Source organism: Centropristis striata, chromosome 2, assembly GCF_030273125.1.
Source record: "Centropristis striata isolate RG_2023a ecotype Rhode Island chromosome 2, C.striata_1.0, whole genome shotgun sequence".
Taxonomy (NCBI): Eukaryota; Metazoa; Chordata; class Actinopteri; order Perciformes; family Serranidae; genus Centropristis; species Centropristis striata.
The window spans coordinates 19,280,261-19,306,260 of record NC_081518.1 but is presented as its reverse complement, the minus strand read 5'-3'; the positions used below and the strand labels follow the sequence as shown (position 1 = coordinate 19,306,260).

The 26,000-nt window shown below is 43.8% G+C and overlaps 1 protein-coding gene across 1 annotated transcript; it reads right to left on the bottom strand.

Moving 5' to 3' along the window:
- Nucleotides 1-2,190: 2,190 nt before the first annotated feature.
- On the bottom strand, nt 2,191-9,256 carry LOC131988840 (uncharacterized). The gene is made up of 9 exons (XM_059354114.1): nt 8,914-9,256; nt 6,280-6,608; nt 4,869-5,037; nt 4,636-4,765; nt 4,195-4,549; nt 3,637-4,116; nt 3,197-3,521; nt 2,400-2,934; nt 2,191-2,305 (listed from the first exon to the last, which is right to left on the bottom strand). The coding sequence occupies exons 2-9, from the start codon at nt 6,295-6,297 to the stop codon at nt 2,299-2,301; spliced, it is 2,019 nt and encodes a 672-aa protein (XP_059210097.1). The 5' UTR covers nt 6,298-6,608; nt 8,914-9,256; the 3' UTR covers nt 2,191-2,298.
- Nucleotides 9,257-26,000: the final 16,744 nt, after the last annotated feature.

The window sequence follows — 26,000 nt, the reverse complement described above, 5'->3', positions numbered from 1 at the left end:
TCCGACCCCTCAACACCTTGGTGCCGGCTGTGCTGGGCGTGGGGATGTACTCCATCACGGGGTAGTCAGGTGGAGGGAGGACGTCAGGCTGGCGCGGTGCAGGAGGCAGCTGCTCACAAGACACAGACGCGGTCTTTGAGGTGGCGACTGGCTGCCTGGTGGCATGGAGGTTGACCAGCCTCTCCTGCTGGCGGATGAAGTCTCTCACCGTCTTGGTGTTGATTTTGGGGAGAGGGATGCCCGCCTTGCACAAGATCGGGTCCTCCACCAAGACCCGGTACTGGATCCTCTCGTAGGCTTTGAGGATGCTGGCCTTCTCGGGGCTGGAGCGAGAGGCCTGAGGGGTGCGCAGCCACAGCAGCTTGACCAGCACATACATCAGCCGGTTGTGCTGCGGGCTGATGTCCTGCTGAGCTGGCGCGTACCTCTTTGCCATCTTGACGCGCTGGACCACGGCAGCGTCAGCCAGGTCGTCCCTCTTGGTCCTGCAGTACAGAGTGTTGCCCCAGTGGGTTCGGTAGAGCTGGTGGTACCGCTGCGGCTGCTTGTCGTGCTCCTCTACGGCGTTCCAGGCATCCAGGACCCTGTTTCACTGTGCAGTGTTGAGGAGCAGCTTCTGGTCCATCAAGCTGACCTCCACCAGCGCAGCACAGAAAGCCTCCAGCTTCTGGAACCCGGGCAGAGGATTGTCACTGCAGACGTCCTCCTGTAAAACACACACAGAGAGAGAGAGAGAGAGAGAGAGAGAGAGAGAGAGAGAGAGAGAGAGAGAGAAGTAGGTAAGTTTCAATGTATACAATGTCTTGTTTTTCAGTTTTTCACATTAACACTGTATTCTCTTCTATCAGTAGGTATTGTACTCACAAAGGCAGGAGGGTTGACTGAAGCAGTCTCGCTGCTGGTCAGCGTGATGCGGGGCTCCACATCAGTATGGTCCTCCTCCCCGCTCTGGTACACCTTGTCGGCGTCTGGGTCAGCCTCCCCAGGCTGAACGACCTCCTCCTCCGGCCCAGGACCGTCGTTGATGATCCCCTCCAGCGAGAACGCCTCCCCCGTGCTCTGGCTGAAGAGGTACTCCAGCCCGAGCAGCTCATCGGACTGGACATCAGCCGGGGCCCTGACGTTTCGCTCCACCGGCTCGCCAAAGAGCTGCTGGCAGTGGGAGTTCAGGCGGTCGATGAGGGGCGCAGAGTACACCCGGTGGTGCCGGCCTCCACCTCCAAACACCGCGTCGGAGCTCCGGTCAGCATTCCACCTAGCGATGCCGCTTATCAGGTACACCTGATAAGGCCGCGCGGCACAGTGGGGACCTGAACATCACAACCAACAGGTATTATCAGATTAATGCAATGTGATGGAAATGTGTTTGCTGTTAAACAAGTATTTTTCCCCTTACATTACCTGGAATCATGTGGGGCAACGATTTGTGGAACCCTTCCAGGCTGTTGCTCCCACGTAGACCCTTGTAGTAAGGGAGGTCCACGCCGTTGATGGTGGGGTGCGGGCGACACGATACATGACCATGCCTGGCGGGTCCTGGATGCACTCCAGGTGTCGCTGCTGGGATGCCCACATCTCGTCGATGGCCGCTGTAAACACACAAAAACACACAAACATGCATGTTGAGCTGTAGTCATTGTGCGTGTGTGTGTGCGCGTGTGTGTGTGAAGTGTGTTTTTTTTCTTACCAGGGGACTTGAAGAGGCTGACGCCGCTCTCATCAAGCCCTGCCGGACCCTTCAGGTCCTCGATGAGGAGGTGGACCAGGCAAAAGGTCTCCTGGGCCCCGAGGGTGACGCGCCGGACATGGTGCTTGAGCTGGTCCCGGGAGATGTAACGCTGGACCACGTCCTCATCACTCACCACCTCCATGGTGGCCGGGTCTCTGGCCCTGATGGCAGCGATGAGGAGCTGGAGGTCCTCCCGGTTGTAAGCCAGCACGGCCCCGACCAGCGCGGATTTGAACGGGGCGTACTTTGAGTGGGCCTCCGTTCGCAGAGAGAGCGGTGTAGCCAGTGGAAAATGTCCAGCCTCACCACCATCCCCTCGTCCACCCAGGACTGGAAGAGCGTCTCCACCGCGGTCGGACCCTGCGCTTTGCAGCAGCCGCGGTCGATGTAGAGGATCTGGGAGATGGGCTGGTTAGCCAGGCGGAACCGATCCATCACCCCACGACACATGGGCCCCAGCTTCTCCACGGACTCCTCGCAGGTGAGCACGAAGGTGACTATCTGGGAGAGCTCGTTGCAGATGCTGGTGAACCACTCAGCGGAGCCCTTGCCCTCCCCAGACAGTTTCTTCACCACCTACAACAAAACAAAGATACAAACAAATACAGTTGAGTTTTGCATAATGTGATGTTTCCCTGTGAGTACTTGTATGCAACACACTTTTGGTTACCTTGCCTTCTTCGTGGAGTCCATTTTCAGGACCGTGCCAAACGTGGACAGGATCTGGCTCCTGTAGTCCTGGACGTTGTCCGCCTCGGCCAGGAGGAAGGCGTGGCGCAGGAGGCGGGCGCAGGGAACCTCTCTCGGAGGAGGTGGCGCCTGGAACTCCCCGTGGCCCAGCGCAGAGACGATGCCTCCAGGTTCCACCAGGGCCATGAGGAGGGTGGTGTAGAGGTCCTTCCTCTGGTGGTAGTCCTCCAGGTGGTTCTCCTGCACCTGCCGCCACACCTTCACCATGGTGTTGCCCTCCGTCCTGTCACGCAGGAGGCGAATGACGGTCTTGTCCACCCCTCGTTTGGCGGTCAGCAGGGCCGGAAACCTGGCCCGATGAGCCTCGCTCAGCTGCTGGAGGACGGCGTCGTCCCACGCCAGCCACCGACCCATGGGACCGCTCTCTCCTCCCCTGGCAGCCTTGAGACACGGCCCGCACGACAGCACCTCTGTCGCCAGGGTGTACCAGCCCGACACATCACAGATGTGACGTACTTAAAACACACACAGACAGACAGACAGAGAGAGAGAGAGAGAGAGAGAGAGAGAGAGAGAGAGAGAGAGAGAGAGAGAGAGAGAGAGAGAGAGAGAGAGAGAGAGAGAGAGAGAGAGAGAGAGAGAGAGAGAATCACACGTCAATCACAGGTCATGTGTGTTAAGTAGTCAATGCTGATGTGTGTATTTCTCTAAGCACAGGTGTGAAGAGACTGAGCCTTACCCGGGTGTGGTAGCCAGACTTGGAGAGGTGTGTGTTGCCTCCAGCCCCAGCACACTTCTCTCCGCGCGGACACTTCAGGGAGCACCGCCACACTCCGACGGGACGCCAGAAGAAAAAGCGGCCTCGGAAAAAGGCCTGTGGAGTGGGAATGCCGCCTCTCACAAAGCCGGGTGGCTCGGGTGGGTAGAACCACATCCGGTCTGACTTCAACACACGCCGCCTTCTAATCACGCCCTTTATGTCCTTGTAGACCTGCACTGGCGTGAAGAGGCCTTGCTCGCTGTCCTCTTTCAGCCAGGGGATGTCGGCAGAGGGGATGCCGTTGGGGTCTTCCCAGAGGCGCACCCAGCCTTCCAGCTCCACCTGCAAGACACAAGGTGTACAACAACACACAACATTTAGTAATTTATTTTCCATAATGTGGTCATTTTGTGAAATGCATTAACATTGCTTGTGTTTTTTGTGATTTTACACTTACAGGAGAGTCACTCTGTGACAAGGTGGTGGCAGACGCAGGCTGTGAGGTCGACGGCGGCTGTGAGGTCGACGGCGGCTGTGAGGTCGACGGCAGCTCCTCGAGAAGAGCGTCAGGGGGTCCCTGACCAGGCGCTGTGGACGGCAGGGGCTTCTGCAGGGGCTTCTGCTGCTTGCTGCGCCTTCCCTTCTTGCTGGCAGACTTCTCTGGAGAAGCTGGCACGTTGGTGGAGAGTGGCGGCGGCTGTTTGGGACCCCCGGTGGACACAGGAGGCTGGCTGGTGGAGAACGGCGGCTGTTCGGGACCCCCGGCGGACACAGGAGGCTGGCTGGTGGAGATGGGCTCTCCATGGCTCTCGAAGGTGGCGAGGGCATCCACCAGAGCAGTGTCGTCCGGAGCGTCGTCGGACCACGGCGCGTGGGAGGTGGCAGCTGCTGCAGGGGCCCTTGAAGTGGCGGCGGCGGCAGCAGGAGGAGTGGCGTTCTGTGAATTACAGGTGAGTGTGAGCTTTTACATTATTATTGGGTATTGCAGTGTAGTTACAGAATGCAGTGTAGTTACCTCTTTGTCAAGTATATACTGTCTGAAGCGTTTGAGTGACTTCGAGGTGATGTCACTCTCCCGCATCAGCAGCCACTGCTTGACTGAGGTGTGGGCCTCCTGCGCCATCCTCCGCTCCTGCTCGCTGCCGGCTTTGGGGTCCGCTGTGTGGCGCTTGTACCACTGCCACATCTCGAGGAACGTAAACGACCGGAAACGGCCCATGCCGTAAATGGCCTTGTCTACGTTCCTCTCGAGGTGGCAGGAGATGGGTGGAAAAAGCTCCACATACTTGAGGAGGCTGTCTTTCAGCCACACCTCGTTGATCCCACGCTTCTCCGGCCGCTGGCTCTCTTTTACGTGGCGGTCGACGAGACTGAAATACACACACACACATTGCTGTTAGTTTCAGTGAAGGGAAAACTGTTCATGGTTTGCTTTGGTGTTCTTGTAAATGCTTACTACTTGACGTAGCCCACGTCGTTCTCGACCAGCCACTTTAAGGTCCGGCCGGTGTAGCGGCCGAAGGTCAGTACCAGCTGGCCCAGGTACTGGGCCTCAGTAGGCCTCGGCACGCCACAGCGCCTCTTTGCTGAAGACAAGACATGTTATGACCTTAGTGAACAGGCAAGCAAAAGCTCTAGTGCACCACATTGTCATTACTTGTAGTATAAATGCAATGCCAAGATGTTTACCTTCGTCGAAGGCAGTCTTGGGGTCCCTCATCCTGTCGTCCCTCGGACAGACCTGACCCCTGCCCTGCTGGGCCTTGGCTGCCTTTGAGGCCACAAGAACACACTGCTGCCTCTCTGCCGGCAGGCTGGTGTCGTGGATGTTGAGGGCTGGCAGCAAAGTATCCATGTCCTGAAATTGGCAATAGACTTTTAGCAATATCATTATCATTATAACCATTGCAATAGTCACTGTTATTACACAAATGGAGGCAAAAGCCATAGCATTGCCACCAGAATTGAAAATATACAATTGGCAAATGTAACACGTATTAAAATTCATACAAACAAGGTGGATAGAGGGTTTTTTTTTGCATAAATAATGTCTCCGGGCCAAATCGCAGACGCACTTGACCGAGTCGCAGCTCGAAAGAGCGCTTGTGCATTGTCGCTGGTGTCACTCGACCTCCATGTTACAACGCTAAAAACGTTATCTGTTATCTGTTGATGTGACATTCACAAAGTAGACAGGAAAATGATATAAATATAGCCATGCTGTATAATTTTTTCCTAAAAATAAACTTTATAGCGTTGATTAAACAAAACACCCATGGTGCAACGCAGAGATATTTACAGCGTACGGTCATCCAGCTTTAACATTATGCTAAAAACCTTGTATTATAAATAAACAGGTGATCTTGTTGATAAATTAGAGAGGTATATCGCTAGAATATGATCGTAGTAGGTAAATGCAGGCCAAAATGTACGATCGTAGCCTCAAGTTCACTTATAATCTCCATTTTTTAGCGATAAGCAAGCTACCTACGTCACTACTTGGTGGCTAACATTACAAGCTAGATCTAGTTAAGACTGAATGCCCACATCAACCAAATAAAACCCTTTTTATATCAAATAAATGCTGTAGTTGATCTTTTAAAGTGTCCACCTTGGCTATTCTGAGGTGATTTTAAGAGGAGAGCCAGCGTTCCATAGATAGCGTCAGCTAACTCTACCTGTTAGGTGTATGGACAGATATGATTTTCTTTCAAACAAAATAATCGGTAGCTCTAAACTAGTGTCCTAAATAGTGTCCCAACTGAATGCAATTTCATTTTTTTTTTTACCGACATGGCAAATTTCAGTACAGTGCAGTAGAGGGCCCTGATGCCATTTCCATCCTGCATTCGTGCAGAATCATTTGACAGCTGATTACTGAATGGTGTCTCTGTCAAATCATTCTAGTGTTTACTACTTCAGTGTCTTTGAGTGAGACGGCAGAGTTGCAGGCCCAGATGCTCTGCGGCTGCCCATGACCTTTGACCTCAGTCCTCAACACCAGGTGTGAATGTGCACATCTGTGGGAGAGTGGGGAATTAAGATTTTAAACACAATGTTAACACAATTGGCACACTTGTTATATAATCTCACACCTCACATTTTGAACTGCTATCATTCTCCTCTTCTCCACCCAGGTCCGCCCTCACGGGACGACCCCCTACTGCTCAGACCTGCTGACTGACGGAGGCTGCATGGCTCTGCTGGTGGTGGGCTTCCTCTTGGTCACCCCTCTGCTGGTCCTAGCGCTGGCTGCTTACTGCCGTCTAGCCCGACACCTCCAGCTGGGCCTGTGCTTCATCCCATACAGCCGGGCCGTGTACAAGAACCTGCCGGCCACCCAGCACCGCGGCCTGGGCACCGGCTGCTGTGGCGGTCGAGATGGAGCCGATGGCAGCAGGAAGGCCAAGGTGTGGGTGTGAGATGAAGCTGAGAGGAAAGAGGAAGGAGGGACACGACGATTAAGACCATTAGATGAAGAATATGAAGGGAAATGAACAAGAGAACAGGGTGGGAGGTTGTATGGGATGACTTAGACGATGGATGGATGAACACAAAGTATATACTAGAGAAGGGAGGAAGTTGTAAGCGGAAATTACTGTAACAACCGACTGAACATCCTGTAAGACAAGTCACATTGTTGTAAATACTGACTAATGACTTACACCCCATGCCTTAATGTCACAGCTGTGTCACAATCTGTTAAAAAAAATTGAGCATTGTGTACTAAAGGTATTTTGTTTGTTGGTATTATTCCACTAGACACATTGTAAGTGTAATTTTGGCCATGCTGTGACTTTCCACTTTCCAGTAACTTTCCAGTTACAACATGGTGCCTTCAAGTACAGAAGTGAGTACAAACACAGGATACATCATATGTACATCAGGTCAGATGTATATTTAATCATTGAGATAAGAAACAGTCTCTCTTGCTGTAGTAAATTGATTTGTATAATTTTGCTTCTACACTGCATGTAAATTGGCCATTAATTAAAACAGTCAAAATATCCTTACAAAGTCTGGCTGCTGGGGATAAACTAAGCTAACTGGATGCATTATTGTTGTTGTCATTATGAAGAATAAAGCAGCAAATAAGACCTATATACAACCTTTACTTTTCTGAATAAATCGCTAGAAATAGTAAAACTGAAAATAGCACATCTCACTAAGGTTGTATTGACACTAAACATAATTGTACCCTATCACATTTATGTTCTGAAAACATATTTGTCTTATGTAGTTTTCTGTTGAGTTGTTGCCATTTCTTATGTTATCTCCTTTTTATAAATAAAGTTTTTAGACTCAGCTGTAGTCGTGTTTGTCCTGTGCTGGCATTGGGTGGGATGGGTTGGGTCTATTACTAGGAAAGGAAAGGATTATGTAAGATTGTTCCCACGTAAAGAGAGATCTGAGCTACATAACTTATATGTGGAAACACTCACTATTGTTAGAAAAAGTCCCATGAGGACTCTGTCTGACAAAAATGATTGCTGTGGAATTTATAAAATGCATGAAGTTAAAGCCTTGTGACTGGGCAGACAGAACCTCGACTGTAGGAGCCTAAACAGTGTGTAGTTACTGTCTCCCCCAAGTGGTGAAAGAGTGGAATGGCATGTGATAAAAAGAACAAGTACAAGTTGTGGTACTGTGAAATTAATACGAGTAGCAAATGTATTTAAAAAAAAAAAAAATAGCCAGAATATTTGTTCGGAATATTGACATTGACCAGATGAAAGATAAGATCAGAACATTATTTTGTATTGCAGACAATATTTTTGCTTTCCTCTGATGTAACTCATCCCACAACCCACATGATTGATTTTGAGAACCACTGCTGAATCACATTCATCCCTCCTCAAAATAATCAGAGATGCAGACTGCTAATCCAGTAGCATGCAACAAAAAGTACATTATTTCGTATGTATATATTTCGTACATCACTATAATTTTGTGCATTACTGATTTTTATATTCTGCTTCCATTCCAACTGCAGCCTACAAGGCAACTCACTATACTTTTCTTAACCCCCGAAATTTCAAACGGTAAGATCTAACTCAATGAACCCAGGTAAGGACTTAACCCTTAATAGGACACTCATTGAAATACCTGCAAATTTCAAATTTCAACCCTAGAGAATATTGGAGGATATTACACACTGCCAGAATGTGTAAAAAAAAAAAAAAAAACATGAAAATAATATTTTGAGAAAAAAGTTTACGAGATTAAAAGTGGCAAATCTACGAGAAAAAAATGTGCAGATTTATGAGATTTAAAGTGGTGAATCTGGGAGAAAAAAGTAGCTTTTTTTCCCACAAATCTACGACTTTTTTCGCACAGATTTGCCACTTTAAATCTCTTAAATCTGCGACTTTTTTTCTTGTAGATTTGCCGCTAATCTAATAAATATGCAACTTTTTTCTCAAAATATCACCTGAAGTAACCAAATATAGTTCTTTGCCTGATAAAGGGTTAACTAATATTCACTGTATAACATCACATGAGATTTTATACAGCCTATGCATGAAATACAGAGTCAGTGAGCAACACACCAAGCCTCTTATAAGCTTTGAATTTATTTTGACATATTATCAGGGGAGAGCGCGAACGCAGTCCCCCACTACCAGAAATTATGCAGTCGAGATTCCCACATTTGGGGAATTCGCAGAATTCACAACACAAGCCATTTTCTATGTGTCTATAAGTGTTTAAATTGAATAGTATATAGTTTGCTTACCTCAAAAGCTTGTAAAAAAAGTTAGCTTGGTCTCTCGATCGGTATACGTCCTTCTCTGTAGGCGATCAGGTACCAAATGATGCTCGATCGCGATGAAAAGACGTAACGAAGGAAAACCAGACAAAACTAAAGTGCTAAAAAGTCAAAATGTATCGTATTCCTGGGGAAAAAAATCAGACAGGGCAGAAAATGTATCGGATTTTTCGCGATGCATTTCTTTTGACGCCGGCTGTCAAAACCTGTCTGAGGGCATTGATTGCTCATTTGCATACCATACATTTGATTGTTAGTCTACGTTGGCCGGCTGAACGTAGACAGTTTGGCTCTCTGATTGGCCTAGAGTCTACGTTGAACGTAGACTCTGGTCCAATGACAGGCCGTAACTGTCTACGTTCAACGTAGACTTTTGCACTTCAGCTCGGAAATCTTCTGCGAATTCCCCAAATGTGGGAATCTCGCCTGCATAATTTCTGGTAGTGGGGGACTGCGTTCGCGCTCTTCCCTGACATATACTGTGAAAATTAAAACAAGAGGCAACCCTCAAGTCATTCATGGGGTCTGTAAGCATTTTAGGCTGCTTGAAGCGAAGCAAAGCTTACACAATGATGCTGAGCATCAGTAAGCAGTGGTAGTACAGTACAATGGGCATATGTACGTTCAAGTGCCTGGAAATTGAAGCCCACTTCTGGATTGTTACCTTTGCGTTGAGCAACATATGCGCTAATACAAGCGCAGGAAATCACACAGGCCTGTTGGTAAATCTTTGTAATCTTTGGTAAAACATGCGGTATTGGTTTTGCTGCTGAAATGTGTATCAGCTGCACTTTGGTGGCATGTCCACCAGGGGCTGTCAGTGCTTGACTTGCTTTCAAAAACACTGACACTGCGTCACGAACTCTAGCAACAAGCAGAGTCCCTTTTCACCGAGAGAGAGACACAATTTGCACATTTGCTTCTCTAAGAGAACATACTTTGGAGCGATTCTGAGAGGTTTTCCTCCACTGTCGTTGGTGGTACTCTTACTCGCGCTTCCCGAAACTGCTACTTGGGTTTTGAGAACCGGCATTGAGAGTGAGTGTGCAGCCAATCTGCCCTTCACCTCCGACCCTTTGACGGCATCGCTTCTCGGCCTTTTGGCTAAGACTGCAATCGCTTCTATTCGGTTGTCAAACCTCAGCCTGGCAGTGGCTCTGGTGCTTAGCCATTGGACGTAAATAGGGCTGTATGTGCGAATAAGAACTGATACTATTGTAGTTGTCGTTTTTTCTTTTTTGCATACAGGAACCGTTGGCTTAGAGGACTTCTTCCCTGCAATTGCTGGTTTCAACATCTCTCAGCTGCCAAAGAGGAAAGTCTCCCTGAGCTTTTATTTATTTATTGTCTTTTAGCCATTTTTATCTGGCCCTTTTAATCCACTTTTTAATTTGTTGGCTTTAGGCAAATTTTTAAGTGTTTTTTAGTTTTCCTTTTCCCCGTAGTGTGTGGTGCCTCCACCATGTCGGCCAACCATGCCGGCATGCAGAGGCACCACAGCGTCCGTTTTACATTCAAGGAAAAAGATGGAAAACCCCTGGGTCCAATGTCACGACTTTTTCCAGGAGGTTTGTACAAAAAATATTGAAGTTTAGACCTGATGATATTAACTGTATTGTGACACTCCCAATGAATAAAGGTTTTGATGTAAGCTTTCGTACGGCTATGACATTTCGAGATTTTTGCAACCGTTTTGAGACTGAGAAACCCCAGTTCTCCGCTTTCAATGTTGAGAAGCTGACTGACAATACACTTAAAACTGTCATTGTCCAGATGTTCAATGAAACAGTGAATGCGGACAACATTTGTCATTGCCTGGGTAGATTTTGCACTGTGAAAGGCCAGGCTACCAAGGTGAGAGATGAAGATGGCATTTGGACTTGTGCCTGGAGGGTCCCCATCCAACAATGGCAGGACCCCCAGGGCTTCCAGGGCTTGAAACATCTGCCATCCATGATAGTCTTGGGTAACAACAGGGGCTACATCCACTACCAGGGACAGCCCAAGCTCTGCCGCAAGTGTGGTGAGCAAGGGCACCTGGCAGAAGCATGCCAGCAAACAATTTGTGGTAAATGCAGAGAAATTGGTCATACCTTTGAGGAATGTACCAATGGCAGAAAGTGCAATCTTTGTGGAGAAACAAACCACCTCTTCAGACGTTGCCCAAAGTCTTTTGCCAACAAACTGAAAGCCACAAAACAACAAAATGGCAGACAAGAGGAGCCATTTCAGGAGCTGTTTGAGGATGGGCTTGGGAATTCAAATCTCCCGCCAAAACCTGTGACTGGTGAACAGGAATCAGGTGAGGTGGGAGAAGGGGAGGGGCCTGCATGTGCCCCACCAATAGAGAACGGAGAAGACGGGGCAATGCAGGCAGAAGGCGGAGCTTGTTCAGAAAAGGAAAAAGATCAGCCACAGGATGACAGCGAGGATGCCTCCCTCCCCAACGGCCAAGAAGCTAAGAGGCCGTTATCAGAATTGTCCTCCGAGTCTCCTGGAGTCTCAGAAAAGAGGGCAAGAGCTGGATACTCCTCAGACAGTCCAACTGTGGAGGAGTCCAGAGTCTTCCCCTCCAATTCCCCAAATGAGGTCTCTTTCCTCAGTATAGCTCTAAGATCAACCCCTAAGGACTCCAGCGACAACCGAGAGGAGCTTTCAACCCCCGGAGTCCGACAGGGTAGCGGAGCGCAACCCCTTCACCTTTTCCCCATAAGACTGAAGGAAGAGCTCCATACACAAGCACCAGATCTTAAAAAGATCTTTTAACATTGAATATCCCCTGTGCTTCCTCTTAAAATGTCATACTTGTTATTTTTAACCATACTCATGACACTCACCCTAACCCTCAAGTGTGATATCGAGACTTAGAGCCCAGAGTGTTTTATCCTTTCTTGACACTGTTAAGTCAGATGTGTTTTTATTACAGGAGTGTGGCCTGCTCTTTTTAAATTCATACACACAGTGGAAGAATTTATGGCCAAATACATCCCTATGGTCCGCATCCAATGAAAACAAGAATGATGGAGAGGCCATTTTAATTAAAAATCCTCTTGTCTTGGTGAAGGGAAGCACAGTGGTGAGAGATGGCCGGGCACTTTTAGCACAATTGACTTTTATGGGAAAGGATTTTAACATCCTAAATATTTAAGGTTTTATTGACAAAAATGACAGGTATGACTTTTTAGAAGACTTGCAGTCCCACATGCTAGGCAGGGCACCATTAGTCGTAGGGGGACATTTTAACTGTATTTTAAGCAGAAATTATAGAAACAGAGCAGGAGAAGATTTTAAGGTTGATAAAACAGTTTTATTGCAGAATATATGTAGGGATTTTAAACTGCTGGACTGTTTTAAAACAATGCATCCCAGAGAGGAGGGCTTCACCTGGTGCAGTGGTGATGGCACCAGAGCCTCTCGCATAGACTACTTCCTGTGATTGCCCATCAATTGATGCTAGATTGACACCCGTTTTCCTTTCTGACCACGCTATGCTTTCATGCACCCTCTCACTACCTTTACCATGTTTGAGCTGAATAAATGTTTTAAGAGTTTTTAACTAGGGAAGTCTCCAGGAGAAGATGGACTACCTCTAGAATTTTATTCAACCTTTTGGGACCCACTTCCTTGCTGCTTATGGACTTGGAGCAATTTGACCGACTTCCTGACAGTTTTAGAGTAGGGATAGTCTCCACAAGGACAAAGACAAGACGGACTTAAAGAACTGGAGACCGATCACACTTTTAATTGTTGATTGTAAATTTTTTTGCTAAATTTTTGCATCACATATATCTTTGTTTTTAGATGAGCTGATCCATCTGGATCAAGCCTGTGCCGTCCCGGGGAGGAAGATCACCGACAGCCTCGTACTGATCCGAGACACCATCTATTATGCGAGAGACGGAAACATCCAGCTCGTAGTCCTAAATTTAGACTTTGAGAAAGCCTTTGACCGTGTGACGCACCAATACCTCTTTGTGGTACTGCCAAAAATGGGGTTCCCACAGATGTTGGTAGCTTGGGTGGGATTGCTGTACATGGACATTACTAGCAGATTCGTCGTTAACGAACGACTGACAAACCCAGTCAATATAACCTGTGGTGTCCGTCAGGGTTGTCTATTATCTGCCCTCCTCTACGCTGGACGTGACTGACTGGTTTGGACAGGCCTCTGGGTAAAAACTAAGCAGAAATAAGACCCAAGACCTCTTATGTGGACCGTGGACTGCGAACAAGACGACAGGACTTCCCTTCACTGAATCTTTTCCCAAGAAAAATCTCACCTTGAGGATACTTCAGTGAGTACCTCCACACTCCAACAGGTCGCCACACAAAGACACGGCTGTGAAAGAAGAGCTGAGGATAAGGCAGATCGCCACCTCTGACGAAGCGAGGAGGTTCTGGTGGGTAAAATCACATGCGGTCTGGTTTCATCACCAGTCGCCTCTTATAAGCCGGAGATGTCCTTATACAGCTGGACGGGGTTAACAGTCCTCTTTCTGTGTCCTCCATCAGCCAGGTAATGTCAGATGGTGGGATTCCATTGGGGTTTTCCCACAAACTGACCCAACCCTCTTGCGCTACCTGCAACAAACAATACATACACCATTTGGTTATTATTGTGTTCAAAATATTCTTAATACATAAAAACATTTTTTTTTAAATATGTCAATACTTATTTACATTGTTTGCTTGAGAATTAGTCAGTGTTGTTCCTGTGGGCTGGACAGTGTCCTCAGACTGCCAGAGCGGGCGACAACAGGCTGCCTGCTGAAACTCTCAGCAAATTCTGTGAGGAGGTCCTTTAACCACCTGTTCCCAACCGGTCCCCACCTGTTAACCTTTATCTCCAAGGAAGCAGAACCTCTGTCACCTACAGACGCAAAACCTTTAGATCTATCCTCCACAGTACCATTAAGGCTCTCAAAATACTTTTTACTAACCGTGTGATCCACAAAAACAGTCTTGTGAGTGACTACATTATCATTAAGAACAGCAGCTTTAAATCATAAACCTTACATTCATTCAAATAAGTTGACACTTCTTCAGGAAGACACATTTTAAAGTCCTCCATTAGTACTAACTGCTTAAGTTGCTCTAAATCTTCCGCCTTGCTGGACATACACCAGCAACCTTCTCATGACCAAATTCTACATAAGTGACATAAGTGTGCTTTTTCAATCCACAAAACTTCTGGTGGTTCACTTCTGGTAACAGTTCATGAGTATACCAGCTTTAACTGTATCAAAATCAAGACTGTCTTCTGCTTGAAGTAATGGGTAGACTTTGTGCTTTACCAGTCAGAACACATGCAAAAACAACGTCCACACATTTCTCAGCCAGTTAAGAGTAGGAGCCACCCTCTCAAGAAATACGGAAAATCTATCAATCTCTATTCCATTAAAAGAAGGAACAAAATGGATGTTTCTGCTCACCTCAAAATCTGTTCATCTCATATGCACTTGAGTCAATCCCAAGCTATAACTCACGCATGAAAATTTGTTGTTCAAGCTTTTTAATTTCAAGATCATTCAAATACTTCAAATTATTTTTCTTTCCAAGCCAAACGCTGGATTTCAACTTCTAGTTCATTAAGTTTCACTGCTTTGCCAATAGACTGAATTGATCCCTGAGGAGTTTTAGGAGTACTCTGTACCTGTGGCAAAATGCCTTTATCCACCAAGGAAGCAAGTAGCTCGCCCTTAATAGCCTGCTTCCTAGACCGTTTGTAGTCCAGATCTACAACAGTAGATCACACACTCAAGGACAAAAAAAACACCCTCAAAACTGTGTACACAAAAAGCTTACTGACACTAAGCTACCAATTCTACATGCTACCAAATGGCATTAAGTGTGGACAAGCCTCTAAATTATGTCATGACCCCCACGAAAGGCTCCACATCAAAGAGGTCTAACACAATTACCACAAGTCAGAAATTGTGGTTCATTAACAAATGGTGAAACACATCAAACAAACCAAGAACAGATCAGACACTACTGAAAACAAAATGTCTGATGGGCTGGCAAAAATCAATAAAAGAAAGGGCAACACTTGGACCAACCCACAATGGGCCGGCGGATCCAAATGAAACCCTTCTACCCCAGAACCAGAACCTAGTAAAAGCAAAAAAAAGAAATAAAACCGAAAACTGAGCTACCAGTCCCATCTGAAAACAAAGGGAAAACTAAACCAAACAAAAGGCCTGATCACCAATCATATGCAGCAGCTGCTGCTGCAAGGTGGAAGTGAGAGACTGAGCAGAGGTTGCCGCCTCCTCTTTATAACCTTCCCTCAATCAGCCTTACTGATTACACCTGACAGAAAGCACAAGACACCAAATGAAAATCAACACAATAATCTTCTCCTAAGTGATCACGGTTAATCATTTAAAATAGCTATATATACAGTACTATGCAAAGTTTTAGGCAGGTGTGAAAAAATGCTGTGAAATAAGAATGGTTTTAAAAGTAGAAATGTTAGGGTTTTTAATTAATTAATAAAATGCAAAGTGAGTGAACAGAAGTGAAATCTAAATCAAATCAATATTTGGTGTGACCATCCTTCAGCACCAGCATCACTTATTCTAGGCATTTTTCACACCTGCTTAAGACTTTTGCATAGTACTGCCCTTATGAAACAAATATATATGGCAATATATTGGAAAATATAATTAAATATATTAATACATTTCCATATATGGGAAACTATTACATATATTTTTCAACATACTGCAATATATGCATGGACAATGTATGGCTATATATTGATAAATGTAAGAAATATATTGCAATCAAGACAAAAACTGTACTACATTTTCAAATGTTACTTTTATTGAAAAAAAAATCAATTCATGAAAGATTAATATCTTTCATGAATTAAGTCATTGGCTCCATGAACAGCCACCTCGCTTTATAGGTACATATTTCATATATGAAAATATAATAGGAAGTAGAAAAAAATAAAAACACAGAATAAATTTTTTTTAAAAAGAAGTAATTTAAGACATGGAAAATTGGATGCCTTGTTAGTCATTTTGGCAACATGGTGGAAAAGGAGATGTGCTACTTTGACCTTAACCTCTCAGTCATCCACACTGCATCTTGGAGGTATACATGCATAGAGGCTTATGATGGCAGATGAATTGGCATACATATTCCTTTGAACATCGTCACATCAAATATCTGTTTCCTGCCCCGCAATACTCTTTTCAGACCAACTACATTTTCAACATTAATCAATGTACTAGTAAACAGTGATTATGTGTCCATTCTGTAGCAACACTGTGAAGCTGTTCCTTTTCACTACTCTAGTGAACTCTTGTGAGTAATACAGTTGACCTTTGACTAGAAGTCTACTAAATACAATCCACAGTGACTGAATGTGGCTCTCTCACAGCCAGTATCTCTTCACTAGTAAGTTTTCGCGAGTAATGCAAACCAAGGGTAACAACCTGATCTGCTACTCTTTCAAAAGTTAAGGGCTTATAGTATAGTTGGATACATTCAGGCACATCATTTCTCAGAGCATCCAGTGGTGGGCCGTCAGGGCCAGCAAGGCCTTCTCTGCTGGCCTAACATAACCAGAAATCATGATCATAATTATGATAAAGGTTAATTTAATTTTTAATTTTCTTTCCCTAAATATCTAAAAGTATTCATATTCTCTTCATGTCATATTATGCTCCTTCCAGTGCTGTTGTTTTTAGGTTAGAGTTTTTATCCAATCACAATTCAGCTATCTTATGTTGCCGGGCTGTATGAAATCTGCCCGGGCCTTCAGAATCAACAATGCGGGCGTCTGTGCACTGTAAGTGAACGGGCAAATACAGTTGATAGATAGTTGCGATAGCCAATCAGATCACGAGTTGTGTCGGCCCTCTAGCTGGCCTCATGTTGAATGTGACATTTCCGCGTCCTGTGATTGGATATGGATACTTACTAGTTTGAGCCACGGCAGTGCAGATCAACAGAGTCACACCCGGGACTGTTAACGGTATGTCAATAATCTGGCGCATTGGCGCAGCTGTGTGGTTGTACTCAAAGCAACAGGTCACAGAAAGTAGTGATACGTCACGTTTTGACATGAAAAAGTTTTTTCACAAAGAGACTTGTTTATTGTGTCGCTGTCGCCAAAGTATGGCCGTCTTGTTAGTGTCTTTCTGATATTAAACTGCGATTTTGCAATGTATTGTACAATCTTGTTAAAGCTTGCATATTCTTTGTGGACTCATTTAATAAATCTTTTTGGAAAGATAATTTTAAAGACCCTTTTATTTTTAAGTTTTGACAGTAGCATACCAGATATGTTTTAATTGCTGATGCGCCGGATAATAGCCCATTTTGTACACAACTGAGGTGATGCAATGCCTAGTCTTGCTTAAGTGTGTTTCTAACTACTCTCCAGTCCAGGGGCCCGTTGCACAAAAGTAGGATTAAGACATCCAGGATAAGTGACTGAGCTGGGCTCAAAGAATCCAAAACAACAGCGTCCAGGCTCAGTTGGTTGCACAAAGACCAATCCAGGATGAGCAGACACGGATTCATCAAGCCAGGTGAAACCTATCCTGGATAAGTGCGCGCTCGCAGCTCCCTCAGATAGACCCCGCCACCGATCACAGATTCACTGATTCACCATGGCGAGTAGAGCGGCTTACTTTTCCCCGTCGGAGGGAGAAATCCTGATGGAGGCGTACGAGGAGGTGAAAGACATTATTAAAAAGAAAGGAAACACCGCCACAGTAATTAAACAAAGAGAGAAAGCGTGGCAAAGTGTTGCTGACCGTCTGAATGTGTAAGTAGTGCACAACTACACACTCACCGCTCCGCTGAAACATCACAATTACAATCCAAATATTTAATTCACAATTTAAAAAACGCAGTTGTACTCTGATAATGAATCAGTTGAATTTTTAATTGAAATCGACTGCAAATATGAGTGAAATTGTTTAAATTTAACTCCAACAGACTGTATAATTATTTGATAAATAGATGAGCTAATAATAGTAATAACTTTAATTTATATAGCGCCTTTCAAAGGACCCACGGTCGCTCACTGACTTCATTGGATTTCCTTTTGGGATAAATAAAGTTTCTCATTTCTTATATTTAGTGTGTATGTGTCTTCATCTCCTTCTCTGGCCACAGAAGACTCTGTGACATCAAAGAGGAGTTCTATAGGATTACAGGTGAGAAAATCTACAAATGACAGGACAACTGTTACCAGTCATAGTAGGATACTCATTACTTTGTGTTACAGGTTTCCCCAATGTCACTGGGGCACTGGATTGCACACACCTGAGGATAAAATCCCCCCCAGGGGCCCATGAGGAGGATTTTGTGAATAGGAAGTCCTTTCACAGCATTAATGTTCAGGTGAACATAACTTTTTGAAATTGTCAATTGATGAACACTGTTCATTGCTTGTGATGTGCATTGATTGGTTTAAAAGTCCACATCTTATGATTTCAGATGGTCTGCAATGCTGACTGTCTGATCAACAATGTTGTGGCAGAATGTCCTGGCTCAGTCCATGACTCCAGAGTCTTTGGGACCTCTGAAATCTGTCAGCGCCTATCACAAGGTGAGCCACACAACCATTAATAACCACTTTTTACATCATGGCTGTGTCAAGAATGTCACTCTGTTATGAGGTTGTAATGATGAGATTTTGTGTTGACTTTGTGAATTCTCTGGTGTGTTGCTGGGAGACAGGGGGTCTGCCTGCCAGCCTTTTCTCCTGACACCATTCACAGACCCCCAGGAAGCACAGCAGGCCTACAACCAGGACCATGCCAGGGCCAGGGCCAGGACCAGGACCAGAGTTGAAATGACCTTTGGCCTCCTGAAGCCACGCTTTCAGTGTCTTCACTGTCCTCCACAATGTGGCCTGCCTGAGGAAGGAGAGGGCCCCCAGAGGGCCACAATCCATGGACTGAGACACTTCCCTGATGACGACAGTGGTCGGATGGTGTGGGACCAATATGTGTTAAATTATTTTAGTTAATATGCATGCTTTAAATTTAAGTCAAATATGTCCTGCAGTGGCCGAGGAATTTGTGATTTTTAAAAAAAAATTGATTTGGCCTCTTATGATGATTGTGCTGTATACTGTGTGTATACAAGCTTGCAGAGAGGCTACTGCATCAGTCTGTTCATTCGATGTGTATGGATTTGTCCTGCATTTATTTCAGTGTGCAGACATGCAGGGTGTATTATATTCAGACCTTTGAATGTGTATTTATCCTTGTGTTGTATAATATACTTTGATTCTGTGCTTTCTATCTTGTAGAGTCACTGTGTCTTCAGTTTTGAAATGAGGTGATGGTTTACCTGTTTTGATTTATCCTTATTCAATAAAGGAACATAATGTTACACTTTGTGTATATATTTATTTATATGGGATGTGTATTTTATACGACCGAGTTTTAGGGCCACACTGAGGAAAACAACAAAAGTTGTAAATTTATGAGACTGATTCTTTCTGTGGAAAAGATGTATTGTCTTGCATCTTTTTAGAGTCCTGATACTTCTTTTTTTAAGATTATTTTTTTGGTATTTTTCATGCTTTATTGAAAGTGACAGGTAGAAAGGGGGTGATAGAGGGGAGGACATGCAGCAAAGGGAGCACAGGCCAGATTCGAACCCGGCTCCGCCGCAGCAAGGACTGGGCCTTAATGGTAAGCACTCTACTAGTGTGAGCCACCGGGACACCCCGAGGTCCTGATACTTCTGACAATGTGATGCTGGCTGATCTGCCAAAAGATTAAGTATCTCCTTGTTGGTGAAACCTATACTGAAGTACAATTCCACAAAAAGCTCCACGGCCCTCATTTTAACAACTCTCCTCCTCTAAAACAAGTTAAATTAGTAATCTGTAATTTTATATATAGCCTTATAGTCTATGGGAAACTGTAAATTATCTAATGATTGCAACATCATCTAAAATAATTAATTATCCAAAATGATTGAAATGAATGATCACAAATGTTTAAATAATGACAGTGGGTCTAGTTCTATGTGATAACAATGTGTAAATGGCAGTGGAATAACTATTGGTGTCCGTTTGTGGTGACTGCTGACTGAGATAAGGGATGAGATTAAATAGATCCTGGAATTTAGCCTGGTCTGGGGCAGGTTTGCTCCACAGAATAAATCTCCATGGTAACTTATACCATAACATATCCTACTGCCCCCTATCCTGCTTTTGTGCAACCGGGGGCCTGTTGCACAAAACTAGGATAAGGGATTAAGCCGGGATATGTTGGTTATCCTGGCTCAATTTATCCGTGATCCGGTTGCACAAAAGCAGGATAGGGGGCAGTAGGATATGTTATGGTATAAGTTACCATGGAGATTTAGTCTGTGGAGCAGACCTGCCCCAGACCAGGCTATGTTCCAGGATCTATTTAATCTTATCCCTTATCTCAGTCAGCAGTCACCACAAACGGAAACCAAGTTATTTCACTGTCCTTTACACATTGTTATCACATAGAACTAGACCCACTGTCATTATTTAACGTTTGTGATCATTCATTTCAATCATTTTGGATAATTAATTATTTTAGATGATGTTGCAATCATTAGATAATTTACAGTTTCCCATAGACTATAAGGCTATATATAAAATTACAGATTACTAATTTAACTTGTTTTAGAGGAGAGTTGTTAAAATGAGGGCCGTGGAGCTTTTTGTGGAATTGTACTTCAGAATAGGTTTCACCAACAAGGAGATACTTAATCTTTTGGCAGATCAGCCAGCATCACATTGTCAGAAGTATCAGGACTTCTGGGTGTCCCGGTGGCTCACACTGGCAGAAAGTTACCATTAAGGCTGAGTCCTTGCTGTGGCGGAGCCGGGTTCGAATCCAGCCTCTGCTCCCTTTGCCGCATGTCCTCCCCTCTGTCACCCCCTTTTTATCTGTCACTTTCAATAAAGCATGAAAAATACCAAAAAAATTATCTTAAAAAAAGAAGTATCAGGACTTTAAAAAGATGCAAGACAATACATCTTTTCCGCAGAAAGAATCAGTCTCATAAATGTATGACTTTTGTTGTTTTCCTCAATGTGGCCCTAAAACTCGGTCGTATAAAATACACATCCCATAAAAATAAATATATACACAAAGTGTAACATTATGTTACTTTATTGAATAAGGATAAATCAAAACAGGTAAACCATCGGCTCCTTTCAAAACTGAAGTCACAGTGACTCTTCAAGATAGAAAGCACAAAATCAAAGTATATTATACAACACAAGGATAAATACACATTCAAAGGTCTGAATATAATACACCCTGCATGTCTGCACACTGAAATAAATGCAGGACAAATCCATACACATCGAATGAACAGACGAATGAGGCAGTAGCCTCCCTGCTAGCTTGTGTACACACAGTGTACAGCACAATCATCATAAGAGGCCAAATCAATTAAAAAAAAAACACACACACAAATTCCTCTGCCACTGCAGGACATATTTAACTTAAATTTAAAGCATGCATATTAACTAAAATAATTTAACACATATTGGTCCCTCACTGGCCGACCACTGTCGTCATCAGGGAAGATTGCAGGATTGTCCCAGTCCATGGCTGGGGGCCCTCTGGGGGCCCTCTCCTTCCTCAGGCAGGCCACATTGTGGAGGACAGTGAAGACACTGAAAGCATGCCTTCAGGAGGCCAAAGGTCATCTCAACTCTGGGTCTGGTCCTGGCATGGGCATGGTTGTAGGCCTGCTGTGCTTCCTGGGGGTCTGTGAATGGTGTCAGGAGAAAAGGCTGGCAGGCAGACCCCCTGTCTCCCAGCAACACACCAGACAATTCACCTGTTAACACAAAATCTCATCATTACAACCTCAAACAGAGTGACATTCTTGACACAGCCATGATGTAAAAAGTGGTTATTAATGGTTGTGTGGCTCACCTTGTGATAGAGATTTCAGAGGTCCCAAAGACTCTGGAGTCATGGACTGAGGCCATTTTGCCTGGCTCAGTCCATGTCTGTTGATCAGACAGTCAGCATTGCAGACCATCTGAAATCATAAGATGAGGACGATTAAACCAGTCAATGCACATCACAAGCAATGTACAGTGTTCATCAATTGACAATATCAAAAAGTTATGTTCACCTGAACATTAATGCTGTGAAATGATTTCCTATTCACAAAATCCACCTCATGGGCCCCTGGGGGGGATCTTATGCTGAGGTGTGTGCAGTCCAGTGCACCAGTGACACTGGGGAAACCTGTAACACAAAGTAATGAGTATCCTACTATGACTGGTAACAGTTGTCCTGTAATTTGTAGATTTTCTCACCTGCAATCCTATAGAACTCCTCTTTTATGTCACAGAGTCTTCTGTGGCCAGGGAAGGACACTGTAATAAATTATTCTGTAGTCATTTCATTTTACTTAATATATTTGATCAAGTGTATTAAATATAAATGTGTCCTTGATTTTGAGGCAGTTGTTTAAGTAACTTTAATATAAAAATGTTTGAGATAGAATCTACTTATTTTGATCACATTAAATATAATCTTTATGTGGATGTAATTCTAAATCAAGAGAATTTTGAATGAATTCAACACAATAGAATTAGTCCGTTTTTAATTGACAGGCACTTCCTGTTAAGTTATTAACTCAACTTGTAATGTAGTTAGATTTAATTAATAATATTGCGTGCAATTTGTTGCCTCAATTTTATTGAGTAGCTATTGTTTATCTTTTTTTTGCAGATGAAGACACATACACCCTAAATATAAGAAAAGAGAAAATGTATCTATTCCAAAAGGAAATCCAATGAAGTCAGTAAGTGACCGTGGGTCCTTTGAAAGGCGCTATATAAATTAAAGTTATTACTTTTATTAGCTCATCTATTTATCAAAGAATAATACAGTCTGGTGGAGTTATATTTACAAAATTTCAGTCATATCTACAGTCCATTTCAATTAAAAATTCAACTCATTCATAATCAGAGTACAACTGTGTTTTTGGAAATGTGAATTAACTATTTGGATTGTAATTGTGAGGTTTCAGTGGAGCAGTGAGTGTGTAGTTGTGCACTACTTACACATTCAGGCGGTCAGCAATACTTTGCCATGTGTTTTCTCTTTGCTTTATCACTGTGGCGGTGTTGCATTTCTTTTTAATAATGTCTTTCACCTCCCCGTATGCCTCCATCCGGATTTCTCCCTCCGACGGGGTAAAGTAAGCCGCTCTACTCGCCATGGTGAATCAGTGAATCTGTGATCGGTGGTGGGGTCTATCTGAGGGAGCTGCGAGCGCGCACCTATCCAGGATAGGTTTCACCTGGCTTGATGAATCCGTGTCTGCTCATCCTGGATTGGGCTTTGTGCAACCAACTGAGCCTGGACGCTGTTGTTTTGGATTCTTTGAGCCCGGCTCAGTCACTTATCCTGGATGTCTTAATCCTACTTTTGTGCAACGGGCCCCGGATCATGGATAAGTTGAGCCAGGATAACCAACATATTCCGGCTTAATCCTTTATCCTAGTTTTGTGCAACAGGCCCCTGGTGTTATAAATGCTGGCATAATGAAAGGTATTTATTGACTAAGTTGGACATCACTGAAGGCCTAAGTGTGAAATGCACCGCCCGCCACTGAGAGCATCATTACTCAAAAGAGGCAATACTTGTCTGTATGTGAATTATTTCATTATCTGTAGAGGAACACACTGAGTGCCATGAAACATTTTTAGTATGTCCTCGTTAAACGACTCAAAAATATATCAAGAATGTGCCCACAGATATAGCTCTTTGTCTATCTATGAACCTTTAATTCCACCACTTACACACTAAATAATAATATGTGTTTCTGCTGAATTTCTGAGAGTGGGACCTCAGTCGGAGAGCTCGTCAAGTTCTTATTCTTAGTCTTTAGTGCCATTTCCATGAATTAAGCTTCTCCATAACCAGCCAGTTGTCTGACCTTACATGGCATTTCGGGGCGTCATTCATGTTCATTTACTATACACGGGAACGCGTGTTCATCTAGAACAGGTGGGATTCATCATGTTTATGACGGTCATTTACGACTGCTTCCTGGTGATACGAGTGTTTGGTGAATCCAACCAGGCACACGAAAAAACGTACAACAGATTTAAGAAGAAAAATAAGAACATATTCTGTTATCTGCCAACAATCTCTTTTTATTACAGCGATCATGAAAACTGGCACAGGTTTTTCAAGGTGTCTGTTTAATTTATTATAATAATTTAACAAAATTATAACTTTAATCTCTTTAAAATGTAGACTTGGAGTGGGGACACATCGTATGGTGTGATCCCTGTCTGAATATCTTCTAGAAAATTATCTCTAGAAAAGAATGGGCACCTTAGTAAAAAAAAAAAAATGAATACTCTTTATTTATTAAATTAGGTCCATACAATAATCCCACCCCTAACAAAAAGCAGGAAGGAGAAAGAATCATAACAATACCTACTGTAACTACTTTTTAAAAAAAAAAATGTATTTAACCTTTATTTAACCAGGAAGTCCCATTGAGATTCAGAACTTCTTTTTCAAGAGAGACCTGGACAAAATAGCAGCCAAAACTCAACACAAGTGTCAAAAAAATAAAATGTACAATAAAACAAGTACAATATAACGCAATATTAAAACATAATGAGCCTGAAAAACAAGCACGTCTCTATCAGCACAGTCTTGATGGTAGCTTTAAATTCATTGATTGATATCAGAAGTGGTCTAGTCTTCTAGTTTAAGATTTTTCTGTAGAATTTTTCCATTCCCAGGGTGCTGAGTAAGAGAGTGCAGTTGAAACAGGGGTGACATTAAAGAGTAACCACTTAGAGGAGCGAAGCTGATAGGTCCCAAAACTAACAGAGAGGAGGTTACACAGGTACACAGGAAGTTTTCCAAGTATTGCTTTGTAGACAAAGATAAACCAGTGCTGTTGTCTACGGATTTGGAGTGATGTCCAACCAACTAGATCATAAAGAATACAGTGATGAGTGAGGGACTTACAATTTGTAATGAACCGTAGTGACTCATGGTACACTGAGTCAACGCGGCGCAAGATGAAGGATGCCGCATGCATGTACGAAGTATCACCATAATCAATTACAGATTTAAAAAAGTGGCCAGGGTCCAGATTATCAGGACCTGCAGACTTGTTATGATCAATGTCTCTGAGAGCTTTATGAACTTCTGATACTGAATTGGGCTTAAAAAAAAAGAGATCCAAGCTTACATTTTCAGTTTCTGAGATGGCTGGATATTGAGGAGATCCGTTTCCAGTAGTTTGATCAAATATAAATCCAGCCTGAGTAAAGTGTTTATTAACCATAATCGCTTTGTCTTTTATTTCATCTGAACCAACAAGAACCTGTTCTGGGAGATTTTAGGTCACATGTTTACCAGCCAATGATTTAACTGATTTCCAGAATTTTAAAGGCTTGTTTAAGTTTTCTGAGAGTGACTTCAAATAAAACTCAGATTTGGACTTTCAAATCATTAAAGTGCATTTGTTTCTGGCAGTTCTAAATGCAGTCCAGTCTGCAGAAGAGTTGGAGGATTTAGCTTGTGCCCACAATTTATTTCTAATGCTACCTATACACCAGAAGACTTTGGAAAGACTCCTACCAGTTCACACCTGCTCGCATCTAAAGACAAGCGTTTCGAGATTTTAGTCCCAGCATAGTCTCAGACTGAGATTCTACAAAGACTGTGAATCTTTCAGGATCACTATTTACAAGACAACAACAAGATTCTTTTAGCATTTTTTTCCTACCATGCAATTTTTTTCCTCATCATGCTCGAAGTAAAAACTTGAATGAACTTGAATTCAACTAAAAATATAGGAGAAGCAGCTTTTGGCTCCAGCTGCTCTAGTGTGTGCAGTGGTTTGTGTTGGGGGGAAAAAACAATAAAAAGAAGAGATGATGCCACAAAATGCCCCCTCACGAAGCTGAAAAAGGGTTTCTGTTTTTCTGACATGAAAAGTTGACTATTTTACAGTGAAAATAGATATAAGGAAGAATAAAGGAAAGGAACATTTAGAAATGAATTCATGATATACATTTA